Genomic DNA, 14,631 nt, shown 5'->3' with positions numbered 1-14,631 from the left:
AATCTTGGAACTAAATCTGAGCTAGTGTCACTGAAACAAGTAAAATTTTAAACACTAATTAGGTAGAACTTTACCAAAAAAGCTTCATTGGGCATGAAAAATGACCCCTAATATTGTGATATTACGGTTATAAATATTTTCATCCAACCTATAACAAGAGTTGACGGAAAGTTTCATTGAATTTTAAACCAGTATGTGCTGGTAACACTCTGATTTCTCTGATTTAGTTCTTGGTATTCCGAGACATTTGAATTTTAACGCTTATCTTTTAAGAATGGCAACAGTTAACAAGAAGTATTTTTCTATATTTTGACCCTTTTTTAAATTATTTTCAGACTGTTATCAGGCCTGTTATGCCCCTCAATATTTAAAAATAGCAGAGTTAAATTTCACGGCGCACTTCTTTTACGGCATGGTCGTTGCATGTACCAGTTTTGACGTTGAATTAAGGTCTATCTCGAAGTAAGGCACCTGATTTTGAAAATCTAGTAATTCAACCAGCGAAAACCAGGGAAAAGTGGTCATGTTTTGAGCGACTTTATATCAGTCTTTTTTTTTCAGAATATCGAGATTAGCATCAACCGATCCGAAATTTTTTAAGGTTAAATTTATGTAACAAAAACAACCTATTGTTTAAGATAAACTATTAAAAATTGATAATTAACATCGATTGTCTAAATCATACCGAGCAACCAATCACTACCTCTCTTTCCAAGCACAGCCGATACGGATACAACCGATCTGACTTTGTAAACGATTTGTTATTGTTGTTTTACTTTCCTTGCCATTCCCTATTCTGCCAAACTCCTCCCTCTTTACAAATAACTGAACCCTTGATATAATAGGTACTATTCGAACATTTCACCCCATCATTTTCATTCCAAAACGGTACCGATATCATACGGTCGCCATCGAATTAAATTTCTCATTCGTGCGTTGGCCGGCAAAGCGGACGGTTCTTTCTGAAGCAGCAGAAAGCTGGTGGTGGCTAATATTGGTCGCTTTTAAAAGCGCATGCCATCGAATTAAATTTCTTATTCGTTCTTATGTATAGATTGCTATAGCACGTGTGTGGGTGTGGGTTAATCGAAGATTTAGTATTTTCTCGTTTATTCATTAACACTTCATTAAAAATTTAAAACACCTAAACGAACACGGTTGAATAATTCGACTGTGCAGCAGCGATATAAACTTCTTCAGCCAAGGAAAATTTATTCATCAAGGAACAAATACTGCCGATGAATGACCAACATCAATTAGCTAGAAATTTCATTTAGATCAAGACTGGTTCTTTTAAGTACCGTAAATTATCGGTAAAAGGAGTATCATAAATTATCGGTAAAGTTTTCTTAATGCGCATACATTTATTTTCCGTTTTTGTTTCTCGGTGCGCGGTTTTGTTTTAGTTTCTCGCACACAGAGAAAAAACAACAGTTCTCGTATGAAAAATGTGACATAATGACCAAAATATTTAAAAAACTCTACAATTGGCTGTAGCTCTGTCTAACATATAATAATTAATGAATTTTATACACTCAAACCTGTTTTTGTGCGAGGAATAGGGATCGCATACAAAAATCATTTGAAACTTCACGTGCAACTATAAAACAATGTTTCCACAACATTATTTAAAAAAAATCTTTTTTATGCGGTGGAATAAAAAAAACTCACTTAAAAATTACTCGAAAGTTGATGATTCTAATTTAGAATAGCCATGGGAACAGTTTCAAAACATCTGATTGATAAACGTAACTTTTTTAAACATACTAATTTTTCCAATCGCAATCCTTCGTAAGCTAGCAATACGTGACTTTTCCTTTGTAAAACTGGCTCACATAGTCATTTTCTGACGCAACACTCATGTAACGCGTTGAAATTCATTCCAAGGATCGGAAGACTAAATGGTTGGAAATCTTGTCGTATGTGGTCATTTTTCATATACCGCACAAAATAAATTCGCACAAATAAAATAACCGCATAAAAAAGTCGCACAAAAAAACGTCGCACTAAAACAGGTTTGACTGTATAAGCTTTTCTGATCAACTGACTTGCAAATAATAAAAATAAAAATTGAGGCAGAATGCACTATGAAGCACTTGCTTGACAACTTAGAGCATGTTCCATTGCTTTTGATTATGCTTCTAAGACTTCAAGCGCTTCTCCCTTCGCGTGCTGATTTTTCGCTAGTGGTATATTAGCCTTCTGCTCTGGAGCATATTGGCCTTTCTTGTGGTGCGTCTTGGTCTCGGGCTTGGTAGCAACAGTAATTTTAACCGAAAATAACATTGATACGGATATTTTTTAATAGACTTCGTCATAAAGATGCATTGTACATTTCCGACAATCATCCTTCACGTTCAATGTCGCCTAAAAATGATTAGAAGCGCTGTTAGTTGCGTAAATTCTTAACTGGTGCGTTTTGTACGATCCTCCCCTACAACATAAACGACTCTAGTTTTCTCGTAGATGAACGTGATGCCGAGTGGCGCCTAGATTTATTTTGCTCAGTTTCAAGATGCAGAGCATACGCTATCTACTGCTCTGCAGTGAGCTCTGTTGTGTAGTTATTGTGCGTAATGTTCCTTTTTATGAGAAAGCTCATCTCAATTTATTATCTCTCTGGAGAAATATTTTAGATTCCACCACGGTGTTTTTCTGCAAGCTTTTCAGATAAACATGATTCACTACTCTCTTCAAACACGTGCGTCGATTAGCTCACTAGTGTGAGTGCAGTTGTTTCAGCAGTAGAAGATATTGTCTTACACGTTAGTGATTTTCTGAGGAGAGCTTGTCATTTTAACAGGGATCTTTCCGGACGTTAATATTAAAATTTTAACTTAAGTTCAACGTCAAAAATCGATCATTGAACAGACTGAAAGTAAACAACTTTTTGTTTTCAGTTCAAAGAAAAATATGTGCTCCAAAAATTTTAATTACATCATTCAAATCTTCAAGAGGTAATAATACTCTACTAGGTCAGCTATTTCTAACTCTTCTTTCATTTAATTAGTCTTTTTTCTGATTATTCCCATGTTTCCGAGAAAAAGGCTTTTTCAAAGGTCTAGACAAAACATTAGACGTAGAATAACTTTCATTGATCATTTTCAAAAACCTAAACGGCGATTATTATAGCATTCGAACGGAGAAATTACGAAAAAAAACGGGCGAGTTAGGAAAAGTTTTCTCTATGGTAAAAGATTTATTAACAATGCAGAGGTGGAGTTGATGTTTTTTTTCACGATCTTTTTGCAAATTTCGAAGACATAGTAGAAAATTAGAGCACTGTTTGATAGACGTGAAACTCAAAATCTTGCTCTACTACAAAATTTGAAATATCTGGAAAATATCTCAGCAATTGAATTCGAATTCTTCAAGCCAAGCTCAATTCAATTCTTGAAAATTTACTATGTCCCAAAAGGTATGATTTTTTTCCAATTTGTCAAAGTAACACCAGATCTCGAAGTTTCAAGCTTGACAAGAAATATACCTTTGTTATTTTTTTTTCACACAACATTTATTTGACACCGCACAATACAAATTAAGGAAATATACCTTTAGTTCGTCTTCGTAATGAGATACCTTCGCGTGAAACATCGTTCGACTCTGGCATTTGCTATGGTGAAACAATCCTTCCTTTCCATCGCAGTCGTGGAGATGCAAAGATAAGCTCGGTCTCCGATAACAACAACTGTTACATCCTTTTCCTGGCAACTTGCCTTCTTCCCCTTATGATCGTATAGACCGTTCCGATAATTATAAATACACTTATGATCAACCGTCATATCAAATAACGTGCAGTATTCAACCAAACGTTGGCTGCGTCCTGTTGTTTACATCCAAAAGAAACAGATGCTGTCATTTTTTCTAACATTTAGTGCGAAATTTTGAAAATGCGTAGCCTTTCTCTCGAGCAAAGAAAGCGGATTGTGCACAAATGGAGCACCGTGAGTGGTCTTTCTATAAGAAAATTAGCCAGAGAAGAAGGTATAAGTGTCGGAGCAGTTCCATCCGCATTGCGGAAGTATTGTGAAGAGTGCACATTTACTGATGCCCCAAGACGTGGTAGAAAACCCGGGCCTGTTGATCCCACAATGGACAAAAAGGTTAAGGAATACTACAAGCGGCATCCTTCAGTATCAGTACGAGATGTGGCGAGAAAGCTTGGAACCTCGGCGAGTAACGTTATGCGTGCCAAGGGAAGAATGGGTCTGCAGACCCGTCGGAAGCAGAAGCAGCCAAAACGAAATCCAAAACAAGCTGAATCTGTGAAACCGAGAGCTCGGAAGCTTTATGGCAAACTTCTGACCAAAAAAATGGGGTGTGTTATCATGGACGACGAAACCTACATAAAACTGGACTATAAGACTCTGCCAGGACCGCAATTTTATACATCACCGAAGGGAAAGGATGTCCCTGGACCAGTAAAAGCCATTTACACCGAAAAATTCGGCAAGAAGGTAATGGTTTGGCAGGCCATTTGTGAATGTGGGAAAATATCTCGTCCATTCATTACGAATGATACAATGAATGGTAAAATTTACGTGAAAGAGTGTTTGCAAAAAAGGTTGTTACCCATGGTTAAGCAGCATAACAATCCTCCAATCTTTTGGCCCGATCTTGCTTCCTGCCATTACTCTAAGGATGCACTAGGGTGATATAAAACAAATAATGTCACATATGTCCCAAAGGAGATGAACCCTCCAAATTGCCCTGAGATTCGCCCTATTGAAACTTGGCAAAGCTGAGGAAATATGTCAAACCAGCGGACAATGTTGAAAAATTTAAAAAAGATTGGCTTAAAGTGGTAAAAATGGTCGGAGAACACACTGTGCAAAAGCTTATGAGTAGTGTTAAGAGAAAAGTTAGAGAATTCGCGTATCCTACGAAAAATAATCCCAACTTGAATTGAAACTGGAAAGAAAAAAAAAACACTTATTATCTATATTTCAGAATAAAATGACCCGAAAAATCCTGTATTTTTTGTTTTATTCAAGAAAGAAGATGTATTTATAATTTTCGGAACAGTCTATAAGAACGTTGCCGGCGCCGTTATAGATATATTTAAAGCGGAAACTACTGAATTTGTTGTACACTGAAAATGGTAAACTAACCCCAAGTACGTGGTTCTTTGTGCAGCTTCACTAGCTCATATCTATTACGGAGTAGCAATTACGAAATGTACGGACGTCAAGCCCAAGCTCAAGCTCAAACACCAGATCGCGAAGTCTTAAGCTCTTCAAATACATTTGGCACAAATAAAGATCATTTTCGGGTCTCAGAAGAGTCGAACTTTGATTCTTTAAAGGGGAATCAAACTTAACATGAAGACTCTTATCGAAGAGACAAAACTGTTGAGCACTACCGCTTTTTGAAATTCGATGATGAAACTTTCCTGATACAATCCATTGGCTCTTCTACAACCATGGACGGAACTTGGGTTCTTCACTTCACACCTTAGACGAAAAAAACTACTGTTCCGGAAGAGGTGGAGCTGAAGATAGTTTCAATCCCTTGGCATGGCATCCGTTTTTTGGGATGCGAGAGAAAAAATCGCTCGGTGGTATAACTCAGTTGGTGACTATTTTGAGCCAATCAACCCAATTGCGTTTTGGGCATCGTTTAGCTCTTTTCGTCTGTAGCAGAGAGTGAAAGAAAGGTTGTAAAACTATGCTCGATTCGTTTACTTTTTTGCTATGAATTGCAAGTAGATGCACCCCGAGCAGAAAGACAAAACAAAAATGTAACTGAAGCTGTTAGTTTGTTATGAGAAAAACCTTTAAACTTGTGTTTTTAATTTTATTCCGTTAGGTGTTGAAGTAAGTATAAGTGAATCTTGACGCCATCAATTCTGCGTGCTCCAACGCAAATTGATACTTGTGATGTCTTTTTTTGTAGACGTGTGGAAGTCGCTTTCGTATACACGGTACACGGTTTGATACATGTTGTCGTTTACTGTTTGAGATTTAAGGGGATCGAAATATTTAATTTAGTGCAAACAGTATATCTGCCGCAAAATATGATTGAGCTTTCAATCTGATCATTACATATTTTCGATTTTAATGTAAGAATATACAAAAAGCTAGGGATACCATCCGTCTTGATTTAGCAGGACATGTCCTGATTCTGAGATCCTATTTGAACGTCCTGAATTTTTTCCATACTCTAGCATTTGTCCTGATTTTCCTAAGATATCAACTTTTTTTGCGTTGCAATAATATGTACACGCAAAAGTTCAAGCCTTAATCAACCAATGCAATGTGTCCTTTCTAAACGCACAATAATTGCTCTGACTTCGCACAAAAAATGTGTGAAATGCGATGAGCCGTCCTCGAAAGCAAGGTCTGCCGTCAAAACAGCCATTCGCGATGTTTTTTTGCCACAGAATCAACCGACGATGGTGCCAGTAACGTAGAACCTATGATGTTGATGTTTTGCAAATGGCCAGATTCATGAAAGTGCATCGATCAGTGAATATTTTCATTCATTTTATCAGTACCCTAAAAGCAAAGCCTTGGTGCTACATTCCGATTCGGAACTTGACCTTCTGTTTATTTATACACAGACTTCGCAGTCGACTATTTAGTGTACAGGACAATTGCGGGGCTAGCGCTACGATCCTACTGACACTAACAGTCTCTCCCGAGACGAGACTCGAACCTACGACGACTGGCTTGTTAGGCCAGTATCGTACCTCGAGACCATCAGTACCCTACTTATTAGTATTGATTGCTGGCTGCACTGCTACAACGCTATCAACCTGCTGAACACCAGTTGATATTTTATGATTGCACTGGTTTGAAGCAGCCTAAAACATTTACCCCTGTAGTGCCCAAGTTAATTTCTAGACGGGCTTCGGTAAAATCATTATGAACCATTATAAACACTTTTAAAGTATTTACTGAAGCTTTTAAGAGGTTTGACTGAAACCCGCCAGAGGGTTGAAATACGCTAGAACTTCAAATGTGTCATGTGTCAACACATATTTGTTGTACAGGTTTCAATCTTAATCATCAATTGTGCTATTTCCACACAATAATTTTACGTGTGGATTTTTTGTAAATTTCTCACTAACTTTATTGATTTCGGGACACTGCTATCGAATGTTTTTTTTCTGATGAATCTCAGTGAAGTGACGAGAGAAATCTTCTAAAAGTTGAAACCGTTGAACATTTAGTAATTGTGAAGTAACGAGACAGTCCCGCATTTCAACTAAATGTCCCGCTTAGAAATACGTCCCGCGAACTCTAGAAACTTTGTGTGCCTCTCTGATAAGTATCATTTAACTTCTTTAATTTGACCAACTATTAGTATACAGGACAATTGCGAGGCTATCGCTACGATCCTATTAATATTAACAGTCTTTCCCGCGCCGGATTTCGAATCTACGACGACCAGCATGTTGGGACAGTCTCGTACCTCGAGACCAGCTAGGAGGTCTTAGACTTAGATCAAATTTATACCGAAAAAAAAGGTGTCCTGATTTCTAACTCCGATCAGATGGTATCCATACAAATAGCAATATTAGTTTTTACAATTCAATTTCCCAGCAAAAACACCAACAGCCTGCTGTGCCGAAGAGAACTTTTTGTTTGGAGCTAAATTTTATTTTAGTGTCCATCCCATAGCTTTCGTTAACCGTAAGTGTTCAGAGTGAATGCTTTATTTACTTCCTCTAGAGCGACGAAACTTGGGTTATTCGAAGGTGAACAAATATATATTTTGTGAAAAAATGTTAATCAAATATTGATAGCGTCGAAGATGTGTTCCCTGATGTTTTCTTCATCACCATAAAATAATTGAATGTTTCAAAGTTGAAATGCATTTTTGGTTAGTAAACAATAACTATGTTGAGTTTCAAATTAGGTAATTCATTCATAAGAATGAAAAAAAAACTTCAATGTTCAAGAAGAGACAATATTTATATAGTTCCTGAATGAAATAAAAGCCGCAAAACTAGACAAACTGAACCGTGCCTACAACACATAAGATCTGTCGAATCCGTAAGATACCCCATCTTTCTAAATTTCATACTGCACGGCAAAAAATATTTAGAATTACGACGATAAAGTGTCAGACTAGTATTTATTGTACACTATCTGTAAAGTCTTCAAAGAAAATATTGCACACTGCGAAAAAAATACTCTTGGTGAAATGTAATTTGCATATCCAAGTGATAAATTAATATTTATCACGCTTTGTATTAAAACCAACAACATTTTGATGTGAAACAATTTTTATTGGCACTGTTCCCAAACATAGAATAAGCATTTGACAATGCCATGATTATGTGCAATAGACAACTGTTGAAACGGATGTATGACTATGATACATTTTTAAAGAAAGTAGTACTTGTAAATTCCAGCAAACTATTTTCAAATGCTGATAGCTGTCAACAGGTTTGAGTTGAATTATTACCGGAAAGCCTGGAATAGTTAGGTTTTGTATCCCTTATATTAAACTTCATCGCCAAATTTACAGAGCGATCCACATCTGAACATATCGGAGTTTCATTTTATGCAGCTCTCCTACTTTAAAGAACACAGGTTGGATGAAGAAAAAACACTCTTTGCCTGATCACGACAAGCCTGGCACTCAATCAATCAATCAGCGTTGTTAATAAAATTCGCCAATAAACTGAAAGAATGCTAAATAGAACTGGATCCCAAATAAATACTAGACATAGCCAAAATGTTAGAATTCGATATTGTAAAGCACAGCTTACGCTCAACAATTTGCGGCCGATAGGTTTGTTATTGAATCAACTACCATAGTTTCAAATACAGAGACTAAAGACTGCCGACAAAGCGCTCAAGATAATTCATTTTGATAGAAATGGTTTCAAATCTGTCAACAAAAAAAGCAAAATTAAATGTTAGGAATGCTGTTCAACAGAGGTTAAAATATTGCATGCATTCTGTGCATAACATTTTTCTGGTTTTGTCTGGTTTTACAATGTTATATAGAAGTTGTTTGTGTTTACTGACTGTATTTATCGTTCTGGTTCAGGGATTTGCCTATTAGTTAATATCGCTTCATTAATTATGAAAAACTGATCTAACTTTTTTTTGTTCAAGCCATATGCCATGGTTGCAATTATTTTTGTGGTTGTGTTCCTTACGGAAAGATAGAAAGGAGGAATCAACTGTCCCGGTGTGCTGTGAGGGTAAATTTTCAGCCAAAAAAGATTAGAAGTAACTCCCATCAACTTTAAAAAAGCGAATTCCCATTCGAAATTTAACCATTTGTTTACTTGAAATAGGTTTCGCTCTATCGGTTTCTCTCAGCCAAGATTCGAACATACAACGAAAGGCTACATGTTCGACCAGCATTAGACCTCAGTGCCGAAGTATGAAAGTGATGTCTAACGATTGTTTCACTCATCGTTGGCAAAATTATACTAGTTAGATTTGATTTATTATCATGGCGATCTTCTTCTGCGATTCAATCAAAGGTCTAGCCAACAATAGCTTTTCCGTTTTCCAGATAAAGTTCTATGAAACGTTTACTCCAGAAGAATACATGGAACAATTGTATGGTTCCATGAGGATGGACACACTACAATGAACTTCAAGAAAGTTAAAAACTACTCACTCTCCGGCACCGATCGCCAAACTCTCCGGGTTGCCCTTGATGAAGTATAGGTTCTCCCCGCTCCAGTGGAACACTTTGAAGTGGGGATTAAATTTGTACAGCAGCGACTCGCCCGTTCCGTAGAAGTGGTCCGAAACGTGCAGCGAGCAAGACGTGAGGGCTCCAAATACCTAAAATAAACAAAGATAATTAATTTTCTAAAGATCACACAATCGTCCAACCGTAATTGTACTCACATTATGTTCCGTATCTTCTATGACTATCAGGATGGGGCTCTCCAGCTTGTGCATCTTCCTGTACAGCGAATTTAACGAGAATCCGTGCAGCGAAGTGCTGAACACTAGCGACCACGAGTAACCCTCGGCGCGGGCCGGCAGGTGGGCGCAAAGTTTTTCTCTGTCAAATAAGTAGTGAGTTGTTATTTTTGTGGTTGTGTTGACAACCTGAAACAACTCACCGATGCTCTTCACTGAGAATTTCCGTCTGGCCAATCAGTTCCGGGATCTGGAATTCCTGATCAAAGGAACTGGTCGCAAACAGTGTCGCCTTCCGGTAGTCATCTGTGCTCATAGACAGAACCTGAACGTGGTGACGAGGGAGAGAAACAAAAAACAAAACTCACGATTAATGTGGTAGGCGCGAGGTAAAAAAAACTTGCTTTTAGGGTAGCTTGCTTTGGCTATTGAGTTTTTTTTTTTTCATTGCTACTACTGGTGATTTCTTGCACAGAGCATCAAGGCTAAACAATGCAAATACGATATCGGCTAGTATAAAGTAGACAGAGAGAGAGAGAACAAGGAGTACTTGTCTGTTGGTGTTGTTCTAAGTTAGACAGAGAGGGAGCTATATAAAAACAAAAAGAAACAACATATCGATCGGAAGGCCGCAGCACACTACGTAAACAATGGTTTTCTACGGGTGTGATTGGAAATCGTGTTTTAGCGGTTCGGTTTGTGAAAGTAAAACATTCATTATCTAGGGGGTTGCAGTTTCGGTTAACAAATCTACGCCGGAATGTCCGCTACTCGGTATTCCTCAACAACAACATTCACAGTAGTGCAACGGTTATAGCGTATTTTGGTTTTCTTTTTCTTCCGAAACGCCGGATATGTACATACATCTGTTCTAAACAACAAACGAGCAATCGAAGCGGTTTTTTTGTCTACATCAATAATTAGAGTGCGCAACACAGTCAAGATTAAGATTTTCGGTCAAGATATCGACTCTGTACAACGGTTTTCTGTTCTTTTTGCTTCGAACAGATTGTTAGGGAAAATATTTACACATGTATGTTTGTACGAAAGGTTGCAGAGAATGAGTTGTGGTTTCGTTTGTTACATTTGAAAAAAAAAAATTATCGAAAGATAAACATCGCACCGATCTCGCGGCCTGTTGTTTACATGCTTGTTCAGAATGAATTCGAGGACAGAGTTTTTGCGTTGCATATTTCAGTTTATCTGTATCAAGGTTTCGACGGGGTAAAACATTCAACCCAAACCCCAGTCAGTCTAAGTATCGCTTGATTATCGTTTTTTAACTAACGGCTTTTTAAACCAGTCCGTACTTTTATCTCGCCAATCTGCTTTAAACGTGTGAGATGAGAAGATAAGTGAGCACATTTATCTGGGTCGGCCGATCGAGGAACACATCGCAGCAAATGACGGACACTGATGGCGACTTGTGAAATTAATCATCGCGATAAATTGCGCTGCCGCCACCAACAGAAGCAGTAAGTCTGACCTGGCGCTCTGTTTGGACGTCGTTTGACTGTCGTGCAGCGTTTACGTTGAGGCTCGAGAGCTACCGCAGTAAATGTTTTATGCATGCATAATTATCAACTGTCTCATCAGTGTTCGCGTGCTGCCAAGGCGAAATTGCACTTGTCCTGTTATAGACAAATAATCGAAAGATTTTTTTGTGTTACACACAGAGCTCAACACGTTCTCACCTAGGTCACTAATAGCAGAAATCATCTTTTTTGGTGTGGACAATACAAATTTAATGATATTGTTAAAATATAGATGAAAGATTCATGTAATATATATACACATACAAAAATTAACTTAAAACATATCAATACAACAATTAAGATTGACTCGAACTTCTTCGATTTATATAAAATCAGAAGCAGGATTCTTGTTTTAGTATAGAACATTTTTTTTGTCACACACTCCAATATTTGGTATGAAGGAAATTTCCTTAAATGATTCAACTTGAGATGTTTTGTGTTTTACTCCTGCTCGGATAATTTCAAACAACTGAATTATTCCTTCAACTACACATTATCCAATCAATTCAATATCACATATACGTAATTTATATGCATTTCTAGACTCTTCGTCACAACGAGTTGTCTCAGATCCAGTCGTAGTTGGAAAATTCTACGGAATTTATTTAGCGTAAACCCATTGTGTACAAACCAGTAAGAGACCATCGGAAATCACGGGACATGCATTCTTTGAATCGTCCCTGGTACTATCAACCAAGTAAAGTATTTGTGGTTACAGCAGTCTGGGAAGAGATGTTGTGACTCGAATGTTTCCGTGCTTACTGGATAACGTCGAGTTTCTTATCACCCGCGATCTCGGCTTGAAGCAAAACCCAACAGTCGTGATCCCTGTATGATTTACAAGCCGAACCCATTGTAAAGAGCACAGTTATGATATAACGACGGCTAGAATGACGATGCCGGTGGTTATTGACTAGAGCAGGTGCATATTGAAACGATGGGCGAATCGTAGAACTTTCGATCTTATTCCTTTAATATGGATGTGACCAAACAGAAACAATTGTATACATTTTTGAACGTGCATGATTAACCCATCAATCAAAGTGCGATTCAATGTTTTCATATTCAACTGCATCTAATTAACCGAGTACAATGCAGTTCACTTTAAAGTCGACAAACCCGTTAAGAGTATCTTAATATTTTCATAACTAAATAGTGAATTTGTTGTATGGCATGAGTATAGAATAAACAGTAATAGCGATTTGTTCCACAGTTTAAAACGTACGTGTGCGAATCTGGCTAAAATACTAATTGTCAATAACAAATGCACGGTACAAGGCATAGTAATATAAAAAAATTCCTTATCGCTCTGTTAGCCCAGAAAACTAACTGACTAATTATATCCAGTCACGGAACAGATACGGTAACTTCTCTGGAGAGTTCGATCTAGCTCTCACGCCACAGACCCACTCGAACGTGCAATAATGGAGGGTCCAATTTCCACCATCGTCACGTGTGAATTCTCTAGCGGCAAAACAAACCACAGCAAGATGTACTATGTATCAGCTCTAGACTAATCAAACGTGAAGATTCAAAGTCTACTTACAACAGAGGAGCATTGTAAACACTGACATCTGAACAGCAACATGATTCGATTAATCGAGTCCGGCTACCATCGAGCGCCCCATTGTTTAGCTTGGGGGTTAAACAGACTCTCCCCGCCCATTAGCGTGATCGCCAGTTAACTCTTATGGAGCATCTGAGCTAATCGAAACAAACAGACAACCGCCGGTACCGGTGCGATTCCATACTACAATAGCTATTCAATGCTTTCGTCAGCAGCGGGCAGGGCTGGGGCCCGTCTCTACAAGGTCCGGCCAATTAACCCGATATGTGTGCATCGCGCCGAATGACGTATCACATGATCTCCCGGCACCCGCTCGGTTGGCGTTGGCAAGTGCCAGTGCATCACCGAAGGGAATTCTCTCTGGCGGTCGCACGAATCACGGTCATGGCAAGATATCCGACTGGACATATGGCGTGATCTGGATGATGTTGCTGGGGAAGGTGTGCTATTAGGCAAAAAAAATCTAGAACACAACGAAGATCAATTCGGATTTGTCATTTACAAGCGTCACAGCAATTGAAGCCGATTATGGCATACCGGATTGCACAATATGACGCTAAGCATGTGGATGAAGGAATGAGAGGAGTCGGAACTCGTTGTGTAACGTGACATTTCTGTTGTCAGGTTCCGGGACAGGGTGGCAATATCTAGACTATATATTCTCATCAGTTCCCATCAGTGGTATAAACGAGCTTAGATTTGAAACTGTTACTAATTCTAATAATTTTAAAATCCAGCATCATTATTTTATATTTTATAAAAAACGGTTTCGAAGGTGCCCAGAGCGAAGAGCTCGCAATGATACTGTTTAGAGGTCTACAAATAACCCTCAAGACTCAAGACGATCAAACTTTTAATGAAGCTTCATGATTTTTTCACATTCTCATGACATTCTTGGCAGAATTAAGATTTACAATTCAATTTTGCATGTCACATGAGTTTGAATTGTATCCAACAAAAACAACGATTTTAATAATTTCGCCAAATTCACTGTGAATTTTTCATTGATCGTAATAAAATCGAAGCAGCACAGTACTACTTTTTGTGCACAGTATGGACGCTTGATTACAGCATTATTGTTCATACAAAGTGGCTTCAAAACCAGTCTGGATTTGCTGAGAAATAGGATTCCTGTTTATTCCCTGGAATTTACTTATATATCTATAAACAGAAATAAACCGCTGTCTTTATGTCCCGATCAAACTCAAGAACGGGTCAGTGGATCGGCTTGAAATTTTGTATGCAGGGGTTTTTGGGACCGGGAAAGGTTATTATGCTGATTTGAGATCCCTCCCCTCTCTGGAAGGAAGGGCTCCCATACAAATTTCTGCGTAATACAAGAACTATTCTTGCAACTGGAACCAAATTTGGCAAATGGGGATTTTTGGAAGCAAGAAATATTTCTATGGTGATTTGACACCACTCCCTTTTCTGGAAGGGAAGGGTTCCATACAATTGAAACACAAATTTTTTGCATAACTCGAGAACTAATCAAGCAAATAGAACTAAATTTGACATGAAGAGGTTTTAGAGGCCAATACGTGTCTTCATGGTGGTTTGATACCCTTCCCTGCTCTGGAAGGGAGGACTCGTCAGAGTGGTCACTCAGTTGAAATTTTCGAGTTTTTTTTTTATTGTCAAAAACGGTAACTGTGTTTATTGGAAGTAATAGCTCATATCACTT

General features: G+C 38.0%; 1 protein-coding gene across 22 annotated transcripts in view; it reads right to left on the bottom strand.

Annotated features, from left to right (window-relative positions):
• The window catches only part of LOC129727253 (TLD domain-containing protein 2), a 494,969-nt gene that overhangs the window by 15,315 nt on the left and 465,023 nt on the right, over window positions 1-14,631 (bottom strand). For all 22 annotated transcript variants that reach the window (XM_055684880.1, XM_055684882.1, XM_055684883.1 and 19 more), the window contains 3 exons: window positions 10,049-10,170; window positions 9,828-9,987; window positions 9,592-9,761 (listed from right to left, as the gene is read on the bottom strand). In XM_055684880.1, coding sequence (XP_055540855.1) covers window positions 9,592-9,761; window positions 9,828-9,987; window positions 10,049-10,170 — 452 coding nt within the window. The remainder of the gene's footprint in view (window positions 1-9,591; window positions 9,762-9,827; window positions 9,988-10,048; window positions 10,171-14,631) is intronic.

Source organism: Wyeomyia smithii, chromosome 3 (genome assembly GCF_029784165.1).
Source record: "Wyeomyia smithii strain HCP4-BCI-WySm-NY-G18 chromosome 3, ASM2978416v1, whole genome shotgun sequence".
Lineage (NCBI taxonomy): Eukaryota > Metazoa > Arthropoda > Insecta > Diptera > Culicidae > Wyeomyia > Wyeomyia smithii.
Note: the sequence above shows the minus strand (reverse complement) of the source record. Positions and strands in the feature narration are given on the sequence as shown.